Genomic DNA, 27,225 nt, shown 5'->3' on the forward strand with positions numbered 1-27,225 from the left:
ACCTTGACCCCTAGAAGCAATTCCAGCAGGTGAAGACACACTGTCTCCGGCTGGAGAGACAGAGGCAGGCCTGAGTCAGGGAGGCAGACTCTGCCCTGTTGACTGGGATCCTCTCGTTTTGTGGAGCCCAGTCCGAGGAGCTGATGAATATGGACCTTCCTGGTTATGATGTCGTTGTTGAGGTGGTAGAAGGACAGCAGGCTGTACTCGGGAGTGAATACCTGCTGTCTCCTGACCTGCTCCAGCCTGCTCTCGTGAGAGCTGACTGAATACTTGCTGTCGCCTGACCTGGTCCAGCCTGGGCTCATGAGAGCTGATTTTGGATGAAGACCAAGGCCTTGTGGTTTCTCCAGACGCAGCCCCAGGGCGGCTGGCTGTGAGCAGGTTTGAAGCCTGTGGTGGATGGAGGGGAAGCGGCTCCCACCTTCATCCGCCTGACAAACCCCAGGTTCCCTTCAGCGTGCCTCTGAGGGGTCAGGTGAACAACACGATCATCTCCCGAGCTGATGGGGAAATGGAAACACTGAGATGAGAGGGCGGTGGTAGGGGGGAGCGCCCCCAGAGCGGCTGTGTAAGCAGGGGTCACATGAGGGGAGAGGCGCCCTGGGCACAGGGGTGTCGTGTTTGCAGAGCCTGAGATGGTCTGGTTTGTCCGAGGCCCGCGGTGGTGGCCGACGAGGGTGGGAACTGGAACCATGGAGAAGAGGAGACTTGGCCTCACCTGCCCAGCGAAGGTGTCTGGGGGATGGAAGGGAGTGAAGAGGGGGAGAGACACGATCGGATGTGACTGACTTTTCAGCAGGGCTCCCTGACAGCCGTGTGGAAGGTAAGCTGGAGAGAAACCGTGGAGTCAGCAGAGCACCGGCCACACCGCGGTTGTTCTGCCGGGAGGAGGCGCCGAGAGCTTTTGGCTGAGGAGGGATGCGGCGGGTGAGGGCCTCGCCGGCCCGCACGTGACAGCCAGTTGTTGGTCGGAGCAGTTTCTAGGGACTTGTCTGGGCAGAAGTCTGACTTGGGTAACACGAGGAGCGAATGGGAGGTGAGGTGGTGGAGGTGGCAAGTCTGAACTCCTAAGGGGGAGCTGAGAGAGAGGGAGGGCAGGAGCGGCTCCAGGAGAGGGAAGATGGGCGGCTCCTGGTCCCCAGGAGGCAGGGGTGTGTGCTCAGGAGGCCAACCGGAAGGAGAGGTGCTCCCTCCCTGAGGAGGGTCCGAGGTGTCGTGGTCTGATGAGTGTCTGAATATAGAGCAGGAATGTGAGGTTTCCTGCTTCCCTGTGAGGGAGGAGACGGGGCATCTGCTGAGAGGCAGCAGGGTTAGAAGTTCGAGGAGAACAGAGGAGGTGGGGACAGGCTGTCCTCCAGGGAGGGACAAGGAATACCAAGTGCAGAGATGTGAGGTTGGAGACTATCAGAGAGTGAGATGTATGTAGGTGCTGTCAAGGCGCGGTCGAAGTCCCCTTCAATCTGGGCACAGCGTCTTAATCTACAGAAGTGCTGCTCACCCTGGAATTAGATTTTCTTTTTTGGCACTAATACTAAGTTATACTCAATTACCAGCAGAAGTTGATGAAGGGAAGGGAAGTTGGTGTGTGATCTCAGCCAGCCACCCAGGTCTGGGAAAGGCCAGGATGGGTGGCTGGGTTGCACTCAGTTGAGTTCACTTCAGTTGCTCAGTCGTGTCCGACTCTTTGCGACCCCATGGACTGCAGCATTCCAGGCCTCCCTGTCCATCACCAACTCCCAGAGTTTACGAAAACTCATGTCCACTGAGTCGGTGATGCCATCCAACCATCTCACCCTCTGTCATCCCCTTCTCCTCCTGCCTTCAATCTTTCCCAGCATCAGGGTCTTTTCTAGTGAGTCAGTTCTTTGTATTAGGTGGCCAAAGTATTGGAGTTTCAGCTTTAGCATCAGTCCTTCCAGTGAATATTCAGGACTGATTTCCTGTGGGATTGACTGGTTTGATCTCCTTGCTGTTCAAGGGACTCTCAAGAGTCTTTTCCAACACCACAGTTCAGAAGCATCAATTCTTTGGCATTCAGCTTTCTTTATAGTCCAACTCCTCACATCCATATATGACTCCTGGAAAAACCATAGCTTTGACTAACACAGATCTTTGTTGGCAAAGTAATGTCTCTGCTTTTCAATGTGCTGTCTAGCTTGGTCATAGCTTTTCTTGCAAGGAGCAAGCACTTAATTTCATGGCTGCAGTCACCATCTTCAGTGATTTTGGAGCCCAAGAAAATAAAGTCTCTCACTGTTTCCATTGTTTCCCCATCTATTTGTCATGAAGTGATGGGACCAGATACCATGATCTTAGTTTCCTGAATGTTGAGTTTTAAGTCAACTTTTTCACTCTCCTCTTTCACTTTCATCAAGAGGCTCTTCAGTTCTTCTTTACTTTCTGCCATAAGGGTGGTGTCATCTGTGTATCTGAGGTTATTGATATTTCTCTCTGCAATCTTGATTCCAGCTTGTTCTTCATCCAGCCCAGCATTTCTCATGATATACTCTGCATATAAGTTAAATAAGCAGGGTGACAATATACAAGCCTTGACGTACTCCTTTCCCAGTTTGGAAACAGTCTGTTGTTCCATGTCCGGTTCTAACTGTTGCTTCTTGACCTGCATACAGATTTCTCAAGAGGCAGGTCAGGTGGTCTGGTATTCCCATCTCTTTAAGAATTTTCCACAGTTTGTTGTGATCCACACAGTCAAAGCCTTTGGCATAGTCCATAAAGCAGAAGTAGATGTTTTTCTGGAACTCTCTTGCTTTTTCAGTGATCTAGCGGATGTTAGCAGTTTGATCTCTGGTCCCTCTGCCCTTTCTAAATGCAACTTGAACATCTGGAAGTTCATAGTTCATGTACTGTTGAAGCCTGGCTTCAAGAATTTTGGGCATGACTTTGCTAGCGTGTGAGATGAGTACAATTGTGCAGTAGTTTGAACATTCTTTGGCATTGCCTTTCTTTGGGATTGGAATGAAAACTGACCTTTTCCAGTCCTGTGGCTGCTGCTGAGTTTTCCAAATTTGCTGGCTCATTGAGTGCAACAGTTTCACAGCATCATCTTTTAGCATTTGAAATGGCTCAACTGGAATTCCATCACCTCCACTAGCTTTGTTCATAATGATGCTTCTTAAGGCCCACTTGACTTCGCATTCCAGGGTATCTGGCTCTAGGTGAGTGATCACACCATTGTGGTTATCTGGGTCATGAAGATCTTTTTTGTATAGTTCTTCTGTGTATTCGTGCCACCTCTTCTTAATATCTTCTGCTTCTATCTTCTGCTTCTTAATATCTTCTGGGTTGGTCTGGAATTAGTATTTTGCTGAGCATGTGAAAGGGCTGTTCTGTGAAGGTGGGAAAGTGAAGGAGGAGATGGTGTCAGGTGTGGAGGAAGGAGCCACTTCTGCCTGGAGCTGTTAGGACAGCAGAGTCCTGGAGGCCCAGCTGTCACAGAAGGATTCTGGGCTGATGCGAGCAAGGTCACCTGAGAGGTCACCGGGGGTGGGAGTCATCAGGGCACCTGCAGAGCCTGGGATGGAGTAAGCTGGTGACCGCGAAGGCTGTCTTGGTGGCACAGGCCCAGGAAGATGGGGCCAAGAAACAGAGATGGAGTAACTGACTCTGTGCTCCTTATCAACCAGCTCTTGTCAGCTGTTGGGCTGGGGCAGGCCTTAGCCCCAGGCGATGTCTCAGGCCAGTGATGGCAGCCAGACATACAGTTTCCTACGAGGGTTCCAGGAGTGCCTTGGTGAAAAGCTGTCCTGGGCCACAGGTTTTATACCCCAGGCTGTCGGGGATGAGGGACTTAGTAAGTCCAAGGATTATTTCATTCCCCACACCCCTGTTTTTTCTGTTTTATTTCAATAGCAAAGAGTAAAATCAGGTTTAATGTATTTTAACAGCTTTATTAAGATAGAATTAATGAACCATGCAACTCACCTATTTAAAATACACAAGTCAGTGGGTTTTTTTTTTTTTTTTGGTGTATTAAAAATTGTGCAACCATCAATTTTAGAACATTTTCATCATCCCCTAAAGATATACATTAGCGCTAATTCTCCATTCCTCCACAGCCCTAGGCAACCACGAATCTGCTTCTTATCTCAACATTTGCCAATTCTAGACTTTTCATCCAGATGTGGCCTTCACCCTTGGTGTGACCAGTGACCAGCAGAGCAGGTCAGAGGGATTCACCTCCTGAGGAACAGTGCCTGCCTAGATGAAGGCAGAGCTGGAGTCCAGGCTCCTGGCCCAGTGCCTTTGGAGAGGAAGAAAGTTTGCATGAAGCTGCTGGCAGATACTTTTTTAAAAAAGGATTTGATTTGCTGCATATTCCAGAGCTACTGATAACCACAATCTAGATTTTATCAAAATACAAGATTTCCTTGCTGTCTCCAGTGCCTGAATTAAATCTACTTGTATGGAAAGATTTTTGGAAATGACTGCTTCCCACCTAACCCTGCCTTTGTGGCTCTTTTAAAACTCTGTCCTCGGGCGGGAAAGCGCAAGTAGTGAGGAGCACATCAACCAGACTGTCCTGGCTTGAACCCCAGTTCTGCTGCTTGCCAGCTGTGTGACCTTGGGCAAGTTACCTAACCACTCTGCTTCTTCACCTGTAAAATGTGTATCGTAGCTTCCCTGGTGACTCAGATGGTGAAAAATCTGCCTGCAATGCAGGAGACCCAGGTTCAATCCATTGGTCAGGAAGATCCCCTGGAGAAGGCAGTGGCTACCCACGCCAGTACCCTTGCCTGGAGAAGCCCATGGACAGAGGAGCTTGGTGGGCTACACTCCATGAGGTTTGCAAAGAGTTGGACATGACTGAGAAACAAATACCTAGTTCATAGGATTGAATGAGTTCATATATCAAAAATGTATAGAAAATTGCCTGGCAATAAGTTCTCTGGACATTTGCTTTTAGCATTATCTGAGATTCTTCATTCCTGTGAATTTCTGCTGGCCTTCATTTTTAGTCAAGGATGGGGGTGAGAAGAGGGACCGACCTTTGTCAGGAAATATGTTTACATATGACCTTGGTTTCTAGCCTCTCTTACTCATTGATTCATGCAGGTCTGATTTAGGGAATATGTAGGATTATGAAATCTGCTGAGAAGCCCAATTTCACTGACAAGATAAGATGAGCTGGATACTGGCAAATGCAGGTGCTGACCCAGGGGGGACTTCTCATCACAGTCTTGCCCTTCCTGTCCTATCTGCCCGGGTCTGCCAGGACTGGGTCCACTGTGCTTCTGTTCTCCAGCTTTGCCTTCTGGGAGCTCAGCCATCTTGTGTTTCTTAACACAAGCTGCTCAACAGAGACAAATATGAAACAATATATTTAAAAATGCTGAATTAAATATATTTTATTTCATCTTCCCAATGCAATTAATAGCCTCCTTCAAGAAAAAGTTTTCTTAAAAATCCTATGGCACTTAACATTGGATATTCAGTACCAGTTACACCAAGTTGAACATTGAGAAAAATCTGTTTGTTTACAAAATAATTGAGAAATTTGTTTTCAAGTGGCTAAGCAGTTTTTCATATGCACAGGTTTTATTAATTTACTAAATAAAGCCCTTTTTAAATGGCTAGTGCAAGGGTCACCTTCAACCCTGCCTGATCCAAATGTACAATCTAAACTAATGAAAGGGCACGGCAGTTGGTGGCCCATAGCTGGGGAAGGGGTGTGTGCAGTGATGCTCAAGAATGAAGGGGGGTACCTTCACGTTTGACAAGGTGCCATCATCTTTGATAATTCAAGTGCTGGGTACAGTGGCTCTGTGTTTTGTTTTCAGCAAAATATGATGCCTTTTCACTTTTGAAGCTGTCTCTAAAGATACAGAAAGAGGCTGCCCTTCAGAATCCTTAATGGAGTGAAATCTCTGAATGTAATTTTGAGGAAGGTAGAGATTAGCACTGCATAGTTCAGTCACTAGGTACGTAGCACCCAGTTTGTGGCTGGAACCCAGTTTTAAGTTTTTTGAGGGGCAGACATATTTCTCAAGTGCAGCAAACGTACAGTTTATAGAGACAAGACAATACACAAAACCCAACTGATGAGCAGTGTTGGACAGTGCATGCGTAAGAACTCAACTGGAAGAATTCCAAAGTGAAATCAAGGGTGGTCAGGAAAGGCTCCAGAGAAAAGGACAGACCTGAGCTGAGCCTGGACACTGGTGTTCAGATGAGACAGAGGGCAGTCTGTCCTGCTGCAGGTGTTGGCCTGAGCGAGCAGGAGCTTGGACTAGAGATGGGGTGATGTGTTCATGACCCCGAAGTCACTGGCCCCACCAGAACGAAAAAGCGTCTTCAGATTTATCCCGTGGGTTGTGATTCTGTTCTTGTGACCTTGGCCTCCACCCTCGTCCTCTCCCAGCTCTTTCAGCACCTGCCTACCGGCAGGTTCCCTGAAGCTCGGTGCACGCCTATAGATGTCACAGGAGCCAGCACGCAGGGCGTGTTGAGTGTGCTATGTGGGATCCCAGGTGTCCATGGTTGAGTCCGCTTTCCACAACCAGTTAGGGACCGGGTCTTAGTGCTGAATCCAGCCTCATTGAGGTCAACTTCCTGGCAGACTCCATCACCCTGCCTCCACTCTCGACTTCCTTTTTCCTTTTCACAAAACCCCTGATTTTGTGAATCCACAGGTCCCCAAAGGAACCGACCAGAACTGGACTCAGAAGCTCTACGACAGGCACTCTGGCAGCCAGCACTTCCAGAAACCCCGCATGTCCAACAAGGCCTTCATTGTCATCCACTTTGCAGATAAGGTGGGTCTTCTCATGGTGGGCTCAGCACTCCGAGAGCCCCACCCTCAGGGACTTGGGGTTCTTGGGCTGAGAGGGAGCTGACCTTTGAAGTCAGGTAAGTGGCCTGGAGTCTCTTGGGTGGGACCTTGTCTAGCCTCCTGGAACCTGAGAGAGGAAAGAGTGGTTCCTTCTCCATGTGGCTCCTTTCCCAACAGCTGGTGTAGACTTAGAATTTCTCCATGTGGATTGTGTTCTATATGCACTAGCCCAGTGCTTCTCAAATTTTCACATGCATGTACGTCACCAGGTCTTGCTCACAGGCAAGTTCTAATTCAGTAGATCTGTCCTGAGGCTGACAAGCTGCATGAGAGCATGCAAAGGAAGCCTTCTTTCCAGGCCCATCTTATGGGAGCTCCTTTTTGAAACAATGTGTTATTTGCTCTGTCCTGTCGGACTCTTTGCAACCCCATGGACTATAGCCCACCAGGCTCCTCTGTCCATGGAATTCTCCAGGCAAGAATACTGGAGTGGGTAGCCATTCCCTTGCTCCAGGTGATCTTCCCAACCCAGGGATCAAACCCAGGTCTCTGCCTGCATTGCAGGCAGATTCTTCACTGTCTGAGCCGCCAGGGAAGCCCAGAACAATGTTGTTGTTATTCAGTCACTCAGTTGTGTCTGACTCTCTGCAACCCCATGGACGGCCGAAGAATGTGGTTTTCCACAAAATGAATATTCAACTCCCTCTCTGTAAATCTTGGTATGTATTGGGTTTGCATTTTACATGAGAGCATCCGTGGGTTTCCCATGTACACACAGCTCTTTTCAGAAGACGCTGTGGATGAGATGAAACCACTGGAGATGCTGCTGAGGTCCCCGGGTCAGGCAGGAGTGCTAACTGCCCTTTCTGTTTCCGGCTGTGGCCCCAGGTGGAGTACCTTTCAGATGGTTTTCTGGAGAAAAACAGAGACACCGTGTATGAAGAACAGATCAACATCCTGAAGGCCAGCAAGGTAAAGAGCTCCGCAAGTGGAGAAACAGAAGCGGAGCATCCAGGCCAGAGCTGGGCAGGGTGTGGTCAGTGCCGGCCCCAGTCTGGAGCGTGGTGGGGGAGGTGAGGGGCCTGCAGGTCGTTTCAGTCTGAGAATTTCAGGATGGCCTGATGAAAGGAAGGAAGCAAGGGATGGCAGAGGCAACTGGGAAAGGTACCAGCTAATGGAAGGATGTGGGAGTTGGGGGACCAGTCTGGAGGGGTGATGGTGGGTCTAACTGTGGAGACGTTGCAGGCATCCATTGTGTCATTTGTCTTCCATCTCCTTGGAGCAGATGTAAAAGTACTTAAACCCCTTCAGATCCTAGTTTCAGTGCTTTTGATTTCAGCTTAGTGGTCTGTGGAACCTTCCTACAGCCAGAAATGTAAATGGAACAGTAGGATTCAGGGGACCCTTCCATCTACAGTTCTGGAATGTTGCTTTCTAAGACCTCCAAAATTTCAGTTATTTCCTTCTCATGAGCATAACACAAAGGCAGCAAATATTGTGTCCATTCTACAGGTAGAAAGACCAAAGTACCGATTGACCTAAACACATTTATTAAGCACCTACCTGGTGAGGTGCGGCCCTGAATATACCTGTAGGCATTTACATTCTGTTGTGGGCTGGGGGTGGGCAGGTGAACAAACCTACAGTAACTGAAGGGAGAGGCGGCCTGGGCTGGGGAAGCACAAGGCCTGCTGGTCCGGAAAGCCCCCTTGCTGACGCTCGGAGGCAGGAGCTGATGCTGGCTACAGCCCTTCGGAGGAAGCCCAGGAAAGGACCCTCCGGGAGTCTGGAGGCTTTCTCCCAGACCGCATGACACCACACTCACTGCGGAGGCCTGATAACACTGCAAGTGGCAGATTAATTTCTCTTTGTGATAAGCTATAGATGAATGCCATAGGGCTGAGATGATGGAATGCAGAAAATACACCTGAGGATGGACCCAGGCATCTAGAGGCAGGTAAATCACGTGGCCAGGGTTTTAGGGAGGATTTGAGACATTACCAGCAATGTGGGCAGCCCGGGGTAAACCCTGGCCCGTGTCATCTCCCCACATCTAGAGAATTAGTCATCACTGAGACAAACTTGCTTTGGGTAAATGTGCATGTCAATGTGAGATTAACCCCTCACCTTGCCAAGTGTCTGGCCCTCTAGTCCACGGTGGTTAACGTGACTTTTTCCATTCTTTGCAAGAAAGGTGAGGGATGGGAGGGGAACCACAGTGAGAGCGTAGAAGTGGATGGTTTGAGCCCCAGGGAGCACATTTCCTCATCCTGTGTGTCTTAGAAGTAGAGGCCTGTGACCTCCTGTTACTGTGACAGTGGCCTTAGAGGGCTGAGAAACTTTTCTTTCTTGTGACGGGCTTCTCCTGTCGGGGAGTAGCAGAGGTGAGGGACCGGGGGAGGGTGTCAGGTACTTTCCGTTAAGGGCAGCGTCTGGTTCTGCCATTGATTTTTGTCTTAGTCCAAGTGTCTCTCGGGGATTCCAGTATCTAGAAGGGATCTAGAAGGGAATCTCTCACACTCTTGTCTCCAGCAGATTATGTTATTAGCCACTGAGTTTTTTTCCCCTTATTTTTATTTAACAAACTTTATTAAACATTTGTGTGATATATAGTGGTAACAAGTACATGTAGTTAACCTCACGGAACTTACAGGCAAGTGAAAAGATGTACAGTTTGATCATAAGTTTTGGTGATGCTGTGAAGGTCAGGAAGAAGGTTCTATGGGAAAGCGTAATAGGAATGTGCTGGCAGTCCCCATGGTCACCTCTAAATCGAACCATTTGCTAGGAAGACTCACAGAACTCAGCCATAGTGCTCATGGCTATGATTTATTACAGCAAATGGATATAAGCAAATCAGCAAGAGGGAAGGTGCCTGGGGTAATGACTAGGGAAACCAGGTGTGAGCTTCCAGAGTCCTTCCCTGGGGGGAGTCCCGCTGAATAATGCTTATTTTCCACAGCAGCACCTTGTGATGATGCCTGCTGCCACTGCTGAATCACTTCTATTGTGTCTGACTCTGCAACCCATGGACTGTAGCCTGCCAGGCGCCTCTGTCCATGGGCTTCTCCAGGCAAGAATACTGGAGTGGGTGGCCGTGCCCTCCTCCAGGGGCTCTTCCCAACCCAGGGATCGAACCTATGTCTCTTACCTCTCCTGCACTGGCAAGCACCCTGTGGGAGGCCCGTGATGATACTTGGCAACTATTTACCAGAGCAGCTCACCTGAGCCTGAGCGTTCAGGGTCCCCTACGGGTGTCAGCAGTGTTGGCACCCTTTGCCTAGCACGTACCAGTTCCAGACTCCCAGCAGGAAAGCAGGTTGGCTCAGCAAAAACAATATTGTTGGTGTAAACAGTTTAGACTCAGTGAACCATTCTTATCAGGGGCTGCAAAAGATTCTCCCCAAATCCACGTTTCCAGACACCAGCCAAGCGTGTGTCTTATAAGCAGACCTCTCTAGGATGGCAGTTTCAGGCCTAGTGTTTGCTCTTTTCTAAACAGGTGTATCATTTTAGGTAGGGTGCCCTGAATTTTTATTAGAAATGAAATATAGGCTCATAAAAATTCAAATAGTATAGAAATATGTAAAATAGAAGTATTCTCTTCCACTCCTGACCTACCTTTTCATGCATTCCCACTCTGATGATACAAACATACTGGTACATCTTTTTAAAATTGAAATGAATGACATTATACACAGTCCTCTCTCGTTTTTTACTTTCCATTACCTCTTGGCCATTTTTCCACATAAGTACATATCCACTTCTTTTCTTTTTTTAAACAGTTGCTGGTATTTTGCTAACTCAAAAACACTGCAAGGAATGCCCTTTACATATATATTTGCTTACTTGTATAGTTGTGTCTGCCTGTAAATTATTAGAAATGGAATTGACAGTTCAAAGAGTGTGCACTTCAGATGTCTAGCAGTATTGCTAAATTGGAGTGTAAAATAGTTCTGTGATATACTCTTAAGAGGTTTGTTGTTCTTGTTTAGTCGCTAAGCTGTCCGACTTTTTGCAACCCCATGGACTGTGTAACCTGTCAGGCTCCTCTGTCCATGGGATTTCCCACGCAAGAATACTGGAGTGGGTTGCCATTTGCTTCCTCCAGGGGATCTTCTCCACCCCAAGGATCAAACTCACGTCTCCGGCATTGACAGGCAGATTCTTTACTGCTGAGCTACCAGGGAAGCCCACTCTTAAAAGGTACCAACTCCCTTCTCTTCCCTGTCCACCTACCACAACTCTAGCCTTCCCCTTCACCAGCTAACATTTCTAAAGAAACCAAAGACCTTGTTGCCAGGCCCTCCTGCTCCCATCCCAGAAAACCCTCAGAGATGCTGTGATGAGGACCAGCAGCCCTTAAAGATTGAACTGAGAGGGGCTCCTAGGCCCCCCAGACCCCAGTAGGAGGAGGGCTGAGAACGCTCCACCCTGAACTCCTTCCAGCCCATTTCAGATATCCCAGGAGATGGAAAGCAGAGATCAGTACTAGGTCACTATAAACCTACAGATGGGATCTCCACAGACTGCACCTGCCATCAGAGCAATTGGCAATGTGCTTTAAATCATCCCAACAGGTGGATACCACTGGTAGCATCTGTCATTGTAGCATTTTTAAAGCTCGTAGTTCACTGAGCCTCTATCATTTTCTTAAAATTTTTTTTCACAGCAGTCCCACAGAGTTTGTTTCTAACATACACTTAAAGCAGAGGGAAAAATAAAGACCTGGAAAGATACAAGCCTATGGTACCCAGTTAATACCCACCTTTTTACTGGTTTTCTTCCCACTAAACGTAACTCTTACATCCCATAGGCAAATTCATGGTTTTACTTAAAGTATTTTTATTTGGGGAGAGACCTATTAGCTTTTTCCCTTCATATGGCATCCCTGGTAAGAAATTAACAAACCAGTGTGAAAGACTAATCAGGATGGGATGGAAGATAACCACATACCCTGCCAGCCAAAAGGCTGTTTGATGAGCTCCCACCAAGAGCAATGAAATAAAACGGTGTTAATGAGAATGTAATTAGTAAAGCCAGTTACACTGCCTAAGAGGCTATAATACAGCTAATTGCTTCCTCAGCTATCAGAAAGCTATAAATAGAGATTTCAGGAGAGAGATGCCTCTTTTAAAACATGACTTCAGGTTAACAGATTGATTTGTTTTAGATACTAAAGATGGAGAGTTTTCCTTCTTAGTGTTTATTATAAAAAGCGATAAAATTTATAAATCGGGGAGGGCTCAGATCTTGAAGGGAGAATTTTTTATTCTGGAGATTTCCTATTCCAGGGCCCTGCGGAGTTCAGGTCAGAGGGCTGGGCAGTGGGTCCAGGGTACATGCCAGCACGTGCTGGAAAACAAGGGCCCTTCTGAGCCGTGTTCCCAGGCAGACCCTGTTGATACCATCTACACACCATCCCAGTGGATGGATCTCAAGACCAGTGTGGTCCTGAGGCCAGGCAGACCATATGAGCCCAGACTGCCTACCCTGGGCTGCGACCGTCCCTGAGGTCCAAGTGTCAGGATGCTTGGACAAGGTCCAAAGACAATCTCCCCCCCACCCTCCCCCCACGTCTCCTTTCTCCCTCTGCTTCAGCTCATCAAGGGTGACAATACATGCATTCCATTGCTTTCTACACTGCTAGCTTCCTTCCAGGGTACATACACATTTCATTTTGAGTAAGCATATTTGCTTTACATTTTTAAAAAGTTGTTATATAATCGCTTTTGAGTCAGCATACTATGTAAGATTAGCTTTGAAGCATTTTTGGAGGGCTTCCTGTTTTAAATCGGTTTCTGCTGGTAGTTACAAAGCCTCTCCCAATACTTAGAATGAATAGGTAACTGTGTAAGAGAGAACTTTAGTCAGGAAAACAATATAATCGTTCTCTGCAATACAAGAAGGTCCTGCTTCTTGAAACAAAGTGCTGAGACTTTTCCTCCAAATACCCTTTAAAACCCCTTTAAACAGAGTCAGTTCAGTTCAGTCACTCAGTTGTGTCCAACTCTGCGACCCCATGGACTGCATCACGCCAGGCCTCCCTGTCCATCACCAACTCCTGGAGTTTACTCAAGCTCATGTCCATTGAGTCAGTGATGCCATCCAACCTTATCATCCTCTGTCGTACCCTTCTCCTCCTGCCTTCAACCTTTCCCAACATCAGGGTCTTTTCAAATGCGTTAGTTCTTTGTATCAGGTGGCCAAAATATTGGAGTTTCAGCTTCAGCATCAGTCCTTCCAATGAATATTAGAGTATTTTTTACCTAAAAGTTCAAAAATTTTTTCCACCTGGAGGGTAGCATATATAAGAATTGATGGAAAAGAAAAATGTGTTATTATGTTTACAGCCAGAGCTTTTAAAGATAAGACTCGAAGCTAGAGATTCCAATCAAATGGTTATTGTAGTGTGTCTTATTTTAGTTTCATGTGTCTGCTTTCAAGAAAAGATAGTTAATGTTCATATAAACAGAAGTGAATAGGTGTGATTTCCAAGGTAACAGCTATGTATATACCTGTAATTGACATTTTTCTTAAACCCTCAAGTGATCTTTAGAAAGTGTTTTCTAATTTCTTTTAATCCCTTTTCAAACAGATCTGCCTCAGGCTTTTAAAATCTATATATAGACTTGAGTAGAAGAGAACACCAAAGCCAGTGCCTGCAGACACTTTGAAATAAGTGACAAACAGTATCAGGGAAGTGCTTGGTTTGTTTGAAGGTTTTATCTCAGTATTTTCAAGATTGAAGGGAGCAGGTTTTTAGGGAGGCCCAGGTGGATCCTGTTTCTGAGGACTGCCCTAAGGTGAATTGTAGTACTTCCATTCCCGGGCAGTCAAGCTGGTAAATAGACTTTCCAGTTGCTTGAAAAGCAGAACTGGAGTTAAGTCAATTAAAAACAACAACAAAACACAGCTCTCTCTCTCACTCAGAAATGTGTTCCTTTTGCATGAATCCATTTTCAAACAAGAGCTTGGTAACTACTTTTCGTTGAGACTATGGGTTTGTCTACAGTTGGGACAGTCTAGGGACAAGGAGGTCCCTGTCTGGCCCAGTCCCCTTGTCCTGGGGAGTGGGTCTGGGGTGGGGTAGTGCAGTATTTGTCTGGTCTTTTACTGTTGCCTGCAGCCTGAGGTTAAACATGGTACCTCTTGGTCATTCCATCTTGTGGTTAAACCATATGTCTCTGTATGTTCACTGAGTTTGTAATATCAATTCTGAATAGAACATAAAGCCCGCTCCTCCTCCCTAGGTTAAGGTCCCAGCAAACTCATCTTCTTCTCCATCCCAGAGACCCGACCACTTTCAATTGCAGTCTCGATAGTCGGGACCTAACAACGAAAACATAGCTTTTAAAATACAGTACAAATCCTCCAGGCTTGGTTGTGTTTGTTTCTAAATTATGGTACAGTGCCAGCGTAGATTAAAATCTGCCTTGACCAGAAGTTTTCATTTTTTGTTCTTAACTTATAAATCCTTTAATATATCAAATATATAAAAGCCATAACTTTTCTGATGGAAGCAAGAGAAAGGGGCTTACATTTTAAAATTCTTATTATTGCATTCGATTTCAGAGTTCCTCCTATGGTTCTGATATAAGCTCCCAACCTCAGAAGTTAACAGATTTTTCACCAAAAAAGCTACTATTGATGATTTCTGTAAATTAGACTTCTCCAACGGTATAGTCATAGTGTTTGGTAACTTCTACCCAAGACCCAAAACATCTTGGAAGTCCACTTCCGAAAGTATGTGAATTAGAATAATTTAACCAGTTTTGTATTGTTCAGACTTGGCAGACGGAATCACTGATGTCTTTAGAATGTGAACCTGGCTTCAGACTCCCATTGGTCATTTCCCTGCGAACACTTCCAGGGGCCTTTCTTACTGGGCATGTGACCCTTTCTCACGTGGGCCTTGGCTCTCTGTCATGGGTTTACGGAGGCCCCGTGCCTGGGCTGACCTCTCCCACCTCCACCAGCCCCTCTCTTCCTGCTGCTCCCCCGTTCTTGTTTCATACGCGTGATGGTGGCTCTTTGCCGTAGATAGTGGGGACCAGCAAGTCTGTAAGGAAGGGGTTACTGGGTATGTTTTGGATGTGGAGAAAACTCTAAAACTGGCTGTGGGGTACAACGTGTTTGCAGAAGGATATGCCCGGAGGTGGGCACTCAGGGTTTGTAGATGACTACAGTGACCCGGTAGAGCGCTCAGGTGGGCCTGAACTAGGACAGGGGTGTTCTGGTTGATGGAGAAAGGACCGCTGAGACTTAGCCATGGACAGACTAGGTGATTGGTTGGAATGAGAGGTAGGGTGATGGCAGGATCTCTAATCTAAATTTGGGGAGACAGCAGGTGGTCGTGGTTTTGGCTTTGTTGAGCTTGGAGCTTCCGGTGGAACACCAAGAGGGAGGAGGAGGATATTGAGCAGAGGGTTGGAACTGTGGATCACAGTAGTGGAAGATCAAGGTGGAGAGACAGGCTTGAAGGGGATAGTTAAGTCACGGGCCCAAAGGACACAGTCCAGGGAATGGGTGTTAGAAGAGTTAAATGGCGATGATGCAGTTTGGGGGAGTCTGCAACTCAGAGGAGAGATGTGCAAGAAGACAGAGCAGTGAAAGATGCTGGGAAAGAACAGAGTGGGGAAAGCAGGCAGACGGCTGGAGGAAAGTGCTGCGTGATGGAATAACACGTGTGCTGGCTTATGTTCCAGCAAAGTGGTGACGTATTATCTGGGGTGGGGGGCAGTGAGATCGGATTTCAGAGCCCCCAGAAGGCAGACTCGGACATTCAGAATTGGCAGGAGGAGATGGGAGACACCATTTTATTGGGAGTTATGGGAAGAAAGGTGCATGGATACGAGGAAGCAGAGCCCGAGGCTGAGCACAAGCGTTTGAGCCTCGTTGAGATGCGAGTGACTCAGGGTTAGAGGTGGGGCCCGGATGCTCCTTTTGTCCCCTCCCCACCTGCAGGCACATGGGAGTGGCCTTCCAATCCTTGATTCTGTCCCCAGCATCCACCTCCCCAAGGGATGCTGGCACGACCAGTGCCTTGAGAGCTGGGACTCTGTCCCACCTGCCCTGGGCCTGGCCTGACCTTCACCCCAGTGACACAGTGCGTTAACAGAAAGGTCATCTTAGTCTCATAGCAACTCCATACAGCAAGTCCATCCTTATCCCCATTTTACTGATGAAGAAATTAAGGCTCAACTTTACAAGTTACTTAATGTAGTAATAATGAGTGTGGAAATTTTTAAACAGCTTTGTTAGACCATAGCTGCCTTCTACTACACCAGAAGGGAAAGAAGTTTGCCAATCTTTGTAGGTGAAGGTTCTGTGAGATTGCCTGGGGAAATTACTTTTTTTCCCTTCCTTTCTTTAAACTATAATTCTTATACCCCAAATTCACCCTTTTAAAGTGTATAATTCAGTAGTTTTAATACAATCACCCAGTTGTACAACCATTACCATGCTAAATTCAAGAATATTTTCATTACTCCAAGGAGAAACTCTGTCCCCATTAGCAGTCATTCCAGTTTCCCCATCCCCCAGCCCCCGGGAAACACTGAACTACTTTCTGTTCCCCGGACATTTCCAGTAAATGGAATCACACACTATGTGGTCTGCTGTGTCTGACTTTTTCACTGGGTGTGTTTCCGAAGTTCAGGCAGGTTTTAGCATGAACGAGGAATTCATTGCTTTACACTGTTGAGTAATATTCCATTGTGTGTATACATCACATTCTGCTTATCTGTTCAGCAGTTGATGGGCATTTGGATTGTTCCTGCTTTGTAGCTACTAGGAATGATGCTGCCACAGACACTGGTGTGCAAGTGTTTGGGCAGACATGTGTTTCCAGTTCCCTCTGGTGTATATTGGAAGGCTACTTGGAAAGAGTGAAAACAGCATGAAGTCCAAGAGCTCTTGTTCTCCGTCTTCTTCCTCTGTTTCCAGTTCCCGCTGGTGGCTGACTTGTTCCATGATGGCAAAGACTCTGCTCCTGCCACCACCACTTCTTCTAGGATCAACATTCGCTCCTCCAGACCCGCCGTGAAAGCCTCCAACAAGGAGCACAAGAAAACCGTGGGTTACCAGGTTAGCCCCCAGGCCCTGGAGCTGTGGACCCTGGCATGTGAGGCAAGACTGCCTCTCTGGAGATGAAGGACGGAGGGGCAGAGTCAGAGCGGGGCCCGAGTGGCCTCGGTGTCCGCATCTGCAGCCCCCAGCCTGGTCTTTCTGTGCCCTGTGAAGAGGGAAGGTGCAAAACCTTCACTAGAGGGACCTAATAGGGGAGAGAGGGGAGGACTCCAGGCCCACGTTGCGTGTCTGATCCGTGTGGGGGGACCACATTGCAGAACCACAGACACCTGAGGGTGAGCCTGGAGGTCTAGGGGTGCAGTCTGGGAGGGCGAGATCAATAGCCTGGGGACCCGAAATTGAGAAACAGCTCCTGCTGTGGGCTCGCTATGGGCTTTGACATCCAGCGTGTCTCCCAAGAGAGCAGAGTGCCTGCTGAGCCCTGGAAACCACTGACCCTCATGCTTCGGTAGATGCCTGCTCTGGGCGCGTCCTATAAGGCAGTAACTGCCAGCATGCCACCCAGGCACCCCGTATCAGGGCTGCAGGGCCTCCAGCCATGTGACGGTCCCTCTCACGCTCTTGGCCCTTGCTCACCTCATCTCATCTGATCAGGGTGCTGAGTGAAATGCACCCAGGAGGCCTCTCCCCAGGTGCTTTGCGGAGCCTGGTGCTGAGATGCGGGAGGGTCTGGGGGTTGGCCACACAGCCCAGCAGCGTCAGAGCTGGAGTCTGCCCCCAGGTCCCCGAGGGTCTCCCTGCCCTGCGTTAAACACTAATGAAGCAATAAGAGCGTTGACAGCTCCCACCCCCAGTCTCGGGGTGCTCCTAAGTGTTCATGATTCACCACAAAAGGCTGAGGAGGAGTAGTTCACGGGGCGCTGACCTCTGTCTCCCCAGTTCCGGTCCTCCCTGCACCTGCTCATGGAGACGCTGAATGCCACGACGCCGCACTACGTCCGCTGCATCAAACCCAACGATGAGAAGCTGCCCTTCCAGTGAGTGTTGCCTCGAAGGTCAGGTGCACGGGGCGGGCGCAGCCCCGCGGGTCTGTGGTCCTCAGCGGGATGAGTGGTGGGTCCTGCACCCCCCTGGTGGTTTACATGCGGAGCACGGGCCCCATCTCTCTGCCATCCAGGGAACTGGGGGCCGTGAAGGGCCAGCATCCCGATCTCACGTTGCTTACAGTGATGGTCAGGGGGCCCATGAATCAGAGAGCCGCTTAGAAGTGTGCAGTTAAATGGGGATATGAGTGCATCTCACAGCAGCTCCTCAGGTCAGACGGAGCGATCAGGGAAAGATTTATTATTTAGGAAACGTAACCTCACGTGATGCATTGAGTGATGAGACGTGCAGATGGTCCCGTGTCTCACACCCCCTCTCCTCCAGGCCTCCAGAGTCATCCACACTTGGTCACTTTCCCCTCTCTCTGACCCACATTCTGCCACTACTCCTACCTTGAAATTTTCCTTCCATTTCTGTCCCCACTCACATGGTTTGCTGTTGTCGTTGTTTAGTCTCTGAGTTGTGTACGGCTCTTTGTGACCCCATGGGCTGCAGCACACCAGGCTTCCCTGTCCTTCACCATCTTCCTGAGTTTGCTCAAACTCAGGTCCATTGAGTCAGTGATGCCATCCAACCGTGATTGACCTCACCCAAGTCTGGTTAACAATAACTCTTCGGCATCTCTGTCGTCTCTGGGTTGTGACAGATTCCACCTGGCATTTCTGCCGGTCTGTTGTGACTTCGTTGGCCTCCTCACACTCAACGTGTCTGAAACCAGATTCATCCTCCCTGCCCCCCAGAATGATTCCTGTTTATTTGGTCTCTGTCTCAGTAAATGGCTTAAGCATTTCCTGACATCTCATCCACTCACCAGACTTGGCTGTTCCAAGCCAGAAACCTAAGGGTCCCTCTGGACCAGCACTGTCTAGTAGAACCTTGTGCCGTGATGGAATAGTTTGGTAAATCTGCAGTGACCCACGCGGTCACTGCTATGTTCTATAACACCTACTGAGTTCTTGCAGTGTGGCTGGGGTGACTGAGACGGCGAAGTCTTAATTTCATTTTAATTACTTACAGGTGGCTAGTGGCTACCATATCAGACAGCAGGGCCCTTACCCCCTAGGATCCAATTGTGGTCAAAGTCCTGTGGAGTCCGCTCGACAGTTTGTCCCTGGCCCCCCGTGTCCCTTCCTTCCACTGTGGCCCTGTTTCAGCGTCTCTCCACTTCTTGCCTGGAGTGCTGCCCTGCGCCTGTAGGATGGTCTCTCACTCACCTCTGCAGCCTTTCCGCCTGTTCCCCTGACCCTCCACACGTGCTATTTTCCCCCAAGCCGAAGGAGGTACATTTTTCCAGCTATTCCTTCCCATCTTTCTGATTTCCTTTTTGGTCCTGGCATAATTTCTTTCTGTGAAATAATTTATTTTGGCAACTCTGACTCTCAGGATGAATATCTGAACTGCCTTCTGCATTTCATATCGGTTAATAAAGCTTGACTCCCGCTCTCAGGGGCCTCGTCCTGGAAAAGGTTGGGAAGACAGTGTCGAATCAGCCTCCTCGGGAGCTGGCTGACCATCCACTCTTCTCCCTTCCTCCAAGTTCCCAAGACGTTCTCCGGAAATCCCCCTGTGTGGCATCTGTTTACCAGTCACCTCCAGAAAGAGAGAGGCTGTTAGGAAAGCAGCCGGTGTGAAAGACAGAGATTACGTGTGAAGGGCAGGAGTGGGTGCTGGGCCAGGAGTGGAGTGTGTGGGGCTGCCATCAGCTCTGGCTGCAGCTGGCCTGACCTTGGGCGATGTGTTTATCAGAACCGGATGCCCACCGCATGCTGAGTTCTCAGGCTGAGTCTCTCCTCCCCCGTGAGGACTCTGAGAGTCCTAACAGCCCACTTGGCTAGGAGCCTCCTTTACCTTCAGGACCAAAGTCTTCCTCCCAGTAGAGTGGGGGAGGTTACAGAACCAAGTCAGAAAACCTGCGTTCTCGGCTACCATTTGTTTGGCTCATCCCAAGCAAGGCCCTCACCCTCTTCGTTTCGTTTCCTCCTCTGTTAATTGTGGCTTAAAAAAAAAAAAAAGTTATCCTGATGAAAGACTTCAGCGAGATAATGAGGATTATTTATGATCAGTATAAAAATTTATGCCATGAAAATCTGTAATGTTATTGATAATTCTGGAAACAAAGTGCTGTGGTCCTCCTCCCCCGCCCCTCAAGCTGGGTTTTCTCAACCTCAGCACTGTGGGCATTTGGGCCAAGTAATGTTTGCTGCAGGGCTGTCCCGTGCATTGGAGGAGACGGGGCAGCATCCCTGGCCTCTGCCTTCTAGATGCCCAGCAGTGGCACCCCCACCGCTGGGACAACTAACAGCGTCTTATAACATTAATGTTCCTTGGCAGCAAAATTGCCTCCAGTGGGGACTGCTGTCCTGCACTAAATGCTTCAATTTGATAAAAAGTCTTTCCTTCCACTTTTTCCTTTGTTCAGAAGCCATCTATCCTGGGCACTGGGCTAAGACCGTGGAATCACAATGGATAAAGACATAGTCTTCTTCTTACGAAGTTGTCAGCCCCAAATAGCTGGTGACAGCGTAAGAGTGACTGACAGTGGGTCTGTGGAAACTGCAGCGATATAGAGGCAAGAGAGCAGGAAGTGTCCAGGGAGGAGGTGGCCCTGGGCAGGTGTGATCATCTGGAGTGGGGATCATCGTCGGAACAACTGGCCACGTTTCCTGAAGGCCAGTGGGCTTGTCTCAGCGGCAGGTGGTCCTGAGTGCCTCGGGGTCTCGAGTACACCTCCCCAGCACTGCAGAGCCCCAGGCAGTAGGTGGGAGTCAGCAGCCTTTCAGGCGGCAGGTGACCGCGGAGATGGAGCCAGGTCCCCACGTCATTGGAGGGGGCTCACTCTGCGTCCAGCTATAGCCGAGCTTCAGAACAGCCAGAAAGAAAAAGAACATTTATTCCTCATCCTGAATCATGGTGATTGACTCAGGGTCAGCTTACTTCTTTCTCCATGAAGACTCCCTGGTTACCCCAGCCAACTCCAGCATCTTTCCCTCCAGTTTCTTTCAGCATTTTTACCACGTTTATCACATGATGCCTTGTGGTTTAATCAATCGCTGGGTAGGAAAGATCCCCTGGAGAAGGGAACTGTTACCCACTCCAGTATTCTTGCCTGGAGAATTCCATAGACAGAGGTGCCTGGTGGGCTGTAGTCCGTGGAGTCACAAAGAGTCAGACACGACTGAGTGAATGACACTTTCATTTGTAGTGTACTACCTCTATGCACTTCTCCCCTCTTCAAGTGCGGATACTTGAGAAAATCCAGACCATGTCTGACTTTCTGCTCTAGTGTCCTATTCAGTATAGGTGTTAGAATAAAAATGGGATTTTCAGTACTAAACTTAGCACCTTGGGGTGGGTGAGCTGTTGAAGTCATGGCTTGTATCTCTGTAGAGACAAGAAGATAAAGTTCTTCATCTCTGTGATTCTTAACTGGGCAGCTCTCATGACAGAAGCTCACAGCACGTGTGCCCTTATATGTTGTGCCAGGCACTGTTCTCACTGCTTTCATGGGCTGTTACACTTTATCTTCCTACTAACTCTCTAAAAGGGATACTTCCCTTCTCCCCGATTTAGAGAGGAGGATACTGCCATGTAAGGAAGTTTGTTACTTGCCCCAAATCACACGTGCAGCTTTAAGTGACCATGTCATGATTCAGACCCAGGTCTGTGTGGCCTGAAACTCCCCTTTTTAACTTGGGAGCCAAATCATGCTTGTGGTGCCAAGTGTATATGATTTGGCCGCTGAGTCAGGACCGATGCGCCTGTCTGTAGAAATAATAAGGGAAGGCTCCGCAGTTGTTGTTCAGTCACTCAGTCATGTCCATCTCTTTGCAACCCCATGGATTGCAGCACACCAGACTTCCCTGTATTTCACTATTTCCCAGAGATTGCTCAAACTTACATCCATCAAGTTGATGATGCCATCCAACCATCTCATCCTCTGTTGCCCCCTTCTCCTGCCTTCAGTCTTTCCCATCATCAGTATCTTTTCCAGTGAGTTGGCTCTTCACATCAGGTGGCCAAGTGTTGGAGCTTCAGCATCAGTCCTTCCAATGAATATTCAGAGATGATATCCTTTAGGATTGACTGGTTTGATCTCCTTGCAGTCCAAGGAACTGTCAGGACTCTTCTCCAACACCACAGTTTGAAAGCATCAATTCTTTCACAGTCAGCTTTCTTTATGGTCCAACTCTCACATCCATACATGACTACTGGAAAAACCATAGCTTTGACTATATGGACCTTTGTTGGCAAAGTGATGTCTCTGCTTTTTAATACACTGTCTAGGCTCTGCAGAGGAGGCAGGAATGAGCATGGGAGGGTGGACAGAGTGCAGGGAGGCAAATAAGAGGAGCAGCCCTGGTGAGGGTGAGAATGTGCCCTGAACTGAGATGGCTCAGGTGCTGCCAGTCACTGTCTTCTGGCCTGCACTTGGTCCTGGCCTTGAGCTCCCAGGTGCACAATGCCTATACCTCGGAGCCGGAAGGGGTGATCTCTGTCTCTCCCCTGTTCTGTTTCTTTGCCGTTGTGGCCTCTCATTGTTTGTCTTGTGTTTTGCAGTTTTAACCCAAAGAGAGCGGTGCAGCAGCTCCGAGCCTGCGGCGTGTTGGAGACCATCCGGATCAGCGCAGCCGGCTACCCGTCCAGGTACCGCACCCCCTGGGGCCCGCCTCCCCAGGGGACCCCCCTTATGTGCTGTCAGCCAAAGACACAGCCTCCAAAAATGGTCTCCAACACTGAGGGCTCAAGCAGGGTGCAGACAGACAAAAGAATCTCAGTTTGTCCTAAGAAGTATGGGTGTCAACAGTAACATCCTTCTGGACAGCTTTTCAGATTTCAGCTTGGCATTGGTCTGGGTGGCAAGCTGGTCAGCCCTCCTAGCAGCAGAGCCTCCAAAATCCTTTTTCCTGTCAGTCCTCTAGGCATGATTCTTTAACTCAGCTACATGCTGAAGTTCTCAGCATCGAGGAAGAACAAAATGCCCCAGAACGTGTTTTGCTGCTCTGAGAAGGGCTTTGTGCTGGACGTGTTGACCCCTGGGGGCCCCGTCTGAGATCAGCCAGGGCCCTTGTATGGCCAAGAGGCAGAACGTGTCCCCTGATGCATCGGTTTTCTCTCCAGGTGGTCCTACCATGACTTCTTCAACCGGTATCGGGTGCTGGTCAAGAAGAGAGACCTCGCCAACGCAGACAAAAAAGCCATGTGCAGGTCTGTGCTGGAGAGCCTCATCAAGGTGAGCTGGGCACAGCCCCGACCCCGGCCCCAGGGAAGGCTCAGCCGTGGTGCCCTGGGATTTGGGCAGGGATGTTAACTGCCTTAGTGGTCCTCACCCCTCTTACCAAGACTGCCATCTGAGATGTTCATCCATTTTCCTGAATCAGTGACTATAAAGGAAAAGCCCCTTTCCACCTGCCTGGAGACATTCCCAGCCTTTCCCACATCACAGGTCCCGTAGAAAATGAAATGGTTTATACAGCACCCTAGGGGTCATGATAAGGCACCAAGCTGCTGGCCCAGATCCTAGTCTTCCTCAAAGCCTGGGGCTCCACCGCTCAGCCTGCCTGCTGGCAACAGTGAACCTGCCAGGGCTCTGATCTGGAGCCCAAGCCCGGATGGCCTGGAAGCCAGCCAAGAGGGAAATAACCCGCACCTCCTGTGTCTTCCCCATCACAGAGCCGGCCTCAGGCCCAACCCCAGATGCTTGTTTTAAATAAGACAGTGGATTTCATTTTTTCTGAAACAACCTGAACTCGGCAGCTGACGCTTGGGGCTGGAGAATGACAGCCAAGCTCTTGGGGGTCTTCAGTGAGGGGCAGATCCTTGCGTGTTTCTTGGTTCTAGAGCATTCAGGGATTACAGCAGAGTATGCTACTTAATGGTCTCAATAAAGGGTTAGATTACATCGAGAATCTTCCTTTCAGAAGAGAAGAGAATTGCATCAACTTTAAAAAAATTTTAAGTATTATTTTGTTAGGAAAATGTGTTCATTTGGAGTATGGTTCATTGCCAGATGACCAAGTTTAAAGTCATAAGTTATTTTGTAAAAGTGACACCATCACCCTCTGAGCACAGTGTTGTCTTAACAGCTCAAGACTGTAGCTATAGACAGTACAGAATGCTGGGCTAAATATTCCATAGAGAATAAGAGGGTTGGCAGTCTTCTTAACTGAAGATTGCCGTTGGTCCATTGGGCTCTGGTTAATTGAGGTTTGTGCTGTGGAGCATCTGCCAATGTCTACATTTCAACGTCTCTTTCTACATGGGTGAGAAAAAGGTGTTCAGGGTCAGCTGAACCCTGGGTGACAGGGAGCGTCAGGAGTCTTCCCCCTCTGTTGGCACTGGGAGCTGGCCTGTTCGTTTGGTCATGGCTCGCAGCAGTCCGCTCAGCCCTGGGTCTAGCTCCTGCTTTCCGTGGGGCCATAGTTCCATTCTTCCTCTCCCATCCCTGGTTTCTCCATGCTTCCAGTGGAACCGTTGCTCCCCATGCAGAAGGTGATCTGGAGGGCCCCAGGTCAGACGGGCTGACTCCGCGTCCCCCACCCCACTTCCCTCCAGCTGGCAGGACCGAGGGCTGCTGTCCAGACCTGCTCCTTGATGCGCTTGGGCCTCTGGTTCGACATCACCCAGCTTACATGCTGACCCCGCCTTCCTGCCTTCCTCGGTCCAGCAGTCTCTGAGCCCCTAGTGTGCTGTCCTGTGCTCCAGATGTGTTTTCGTCTCCTGCAGAGGACGGCCTTTGCATTGACACTCCCCCGAAGTTATGAGCCCTGAGCCTGACACACAGATGTCACTCACCAGGCATTTGTGGAATGAGTGAACGAGCCAGTGAATCCCCTATGCCATGTGAATAAGTGCTGTTTCCTCCACCTGAAGTGCTTTCCGCACCTTTTCCGTGTCTGGCCAGGTTCTTTCCTTCTGAACTGAGCTCTAAAATGCTTTCTGGTCCATGAAGCCTGTTACTGGTGCCCCCAGATGGAGTCAGCCACTGGCCAACACTTCTCCACTTCTGTCTTCCATTACTGCATTTCTCCCCTTGTATTGTAGTTAAGGGCTTGTTTGTCATTTCACCAGATTGTGGACAACTGAATGGCACGGGTCTCACTGTCACTGTGTTCCCAGCACAGTCACTGGACCTCACAGGAGCTGGAGTTTGTGCAGGTGGCTGCCTGGGTGACGGATGAGCTTGTCCCGATGAAACCTGCCACCGGCGGCTCACAGTCACTGAGCCTGAGTACAAGTCAGATGTTTCTCTGTTTCACGCATTCCATCTCATCTTCACACTGAGAGAGATGCAAACATGACCCCCATTGCACAGATGAGGAAGCTGAGGCATAAACAGCTGACATAAACTGCCCAAAGTGACTCAGGAACCCCCACAACCTAAAACACATCACCACTGAATCAGTCTGACTGATTAATCAATGTCACGGTATATAATTACCGTTCCTAGACAGGAGTGGGTTTCCCTGGTGGCTCAGACGGTCAAGAGTCCGCCTGCAATGCAGCAGACCTGGGTTTGATCCCTGGGTCAGGAAGATAACCTGGAGAAGGGAATGGCTACCCACTCCAGTTTTCTTGCCTGGAGAATCCCAGGGGCAGAGGAAGGAGCCTGACGGGCTACAGTCCATGGGGTCACAGAGTCAGACAGGGCTGAGCGTCTAACACTCTTTCACTTTTCAGACATGTAATAGGGCTCGGTGCTTCAGGACTTCCTTGGAAACCTTTTTTGTCTTTTCCCTTTTGGGGGATGAGGGGGCACACCTTCTGGTCACCAGTGCTGCTCGCATCCTGCTAAGTGACCTGAGACTTCAAGTGGCTGAGACTTGGCAAAGCCACCCGTTATATTAGAAGGGCGCATTCCAGCTCCCTGCACTTTCCAGGGAGGTGCTAAGTAACACTAGAGCAGAGTGATTGGGAGAGAAGCCATGATGAAGGGGTGTGTAGGCCTGGTGGCAGGCTGTTCATCTGGGAGGGGCGCGGGGGCTGTATCATGAGGTTGCTCGGGAGTGGTGGTCTCCTCCTGCGAGGAGTATAGGAATCCCTCCATCTTTAGCTTGAATGTGTTTTTCTTTAACTCCACAAATGGGTATTGAATTCTTGGATTCTTCCTATGTACTACCCTAGAGTGGTCAGAGTGAGAATTGCAAAGGAGCCGACTAGGGGGGCCATGCCCTCCAGGACTGACGGTCGTCTAGTGTAGTTGCAGGCATCACTGGCCATCAGGAAAACCTGAACCTGTATCCCGACAGTGAAGGAGTGGATTAGCAAGCTTCTGCTAGGAACCCAGGGAGCGTGAGGAGTGTGAAAAAGGAGATGGTCCTACAAACAGGCATGATGTAACAGAGACCTCTGGCCGAGGAGTCCTGGGTCATGGGTTCTATTCCTTGATGTTTTCAGTGAGACCTTTGGCAAGTCACCTCAACATTTTCGGCATCTGTGCAATAAGAAAGTGGCTTGAGATGGGTTCCTAAGATTCCTTTCTACCCCGTCAGTCTCTGATTACTGGAGAGGGGTTCTCAAGAGATGACCTCTGATCAGTATGTGAAGAGTATGGTCAGTTCTAGGGGTCAGAGCAAACAGACGCCTGAGCGAGGGGGAGTGCCACCTTCAGGCCAGTGGTGACAGGCACACCACTGGGGCCTTCAGAGAAATCCTCATCCATACAAACAGTGGCTCTGCAGACCAGCCTGCCGTTTCCCTGGTGGTTTCTTTCAGAATAGGAACTGGAGCCACTGTACTATGGCCCCAGGGATACAACAGGCACCTCCGATCCAGGCCCTGGCTTTACTCAAGCCATAGTAGCCAGGCTTGTCCCTCAACTGTGAGGGTCGAGTTGCCAACCCCTCCTCACTGAGGAGTCTCCCCAACCGGGTGGTGATGAAGGCCAGGCCTCGGGCGTCTCAAAGCTCCCCGGCCCAGTCCAGCCTTGGTTCCTCCCGTTGTGAGCTGAGGCCCGAAGCAGAGGCAGGAATGGGAACCAGGCCCGCAGCTCGCTCCCCCCTGCCTCGCCAGCAGCAGCCACAGAAGGGAGCGTCAGCAGCGGCCAGCTGTCCCCAGCTCAGCCCCGGCGCAGGCTGCCTGGCTTTCCTGTGCGGGGAACCCGGTTTCTGTTAGCTGTACGGGGCTTGGCCATGACGAGTGTCGGCTCAGCGTGGCTTCAGAGCCACTGGTCAACAGGAAATATATCCTCATGTGTGTGTTTTCCTTACACCTTGGCTCACTATCTCCTTCTTATAATGGTCTTCATGCTCAGTGAGCAAAATTAGATGATGTGTATTTAACAAAGAGCACTCAGTTAT

General features: G+C 49.2%; 1 protein-coding gene across 2 annotated transcripts in view; it reads left to right on the forward strand.

Annotated features, from left to right (window-relative positions):
- The window catches only part of MYO5B (myosin VB), a 334,299-nt gene that overhangs the window by 241,565 nt on the left and 65,509 nt on the right, over positions 1–27,225 (forward strand). For both annotated transcript variants that reach the window (XM_070452570.1, XM_070452571.1), the window contains exons 13-18: positions 6,654–6,776; positions 7,682–7,765; positions 16,742–16,882; positions 17,765–17,862; positions 22,487–22,573; positions 23,048–23,159. In XM_070452570.1, the coding sequence (XP_070308671.1) occupies positions 6,654–6,776; positions 7,682–7,765; positions 16,742–16,882; positions 17,765–17,862; positions 22,487–22,573; positions 23,048–23,159 (645 nt within the window). The remainder of the gene's footprint in view (positions 1–6,653; positions 6,777–7,681; positions 7,766–16,741; positions 16,883–17,764; positions 17,863–22,486; positions 22,574–23,047; positions 23,160–27,225) is intronic.

Source organism: Odocoileus virginianus, chromosome 22, assembly GCF_023699985.2.
Source record: "Odocoileus virginianus isolate 20LAN1187 ecotype Illinois chromosome 22, Ovbor_1.2, whole genome shotgun sequence".
Classification (NCBI taxonomy): domain Eukaryota; kingdom Metazoa; phylum Chordata; class Mammalia; order Artiodactyla; family Cervidae; genus Odocoileus; species Odocoileus virginianus.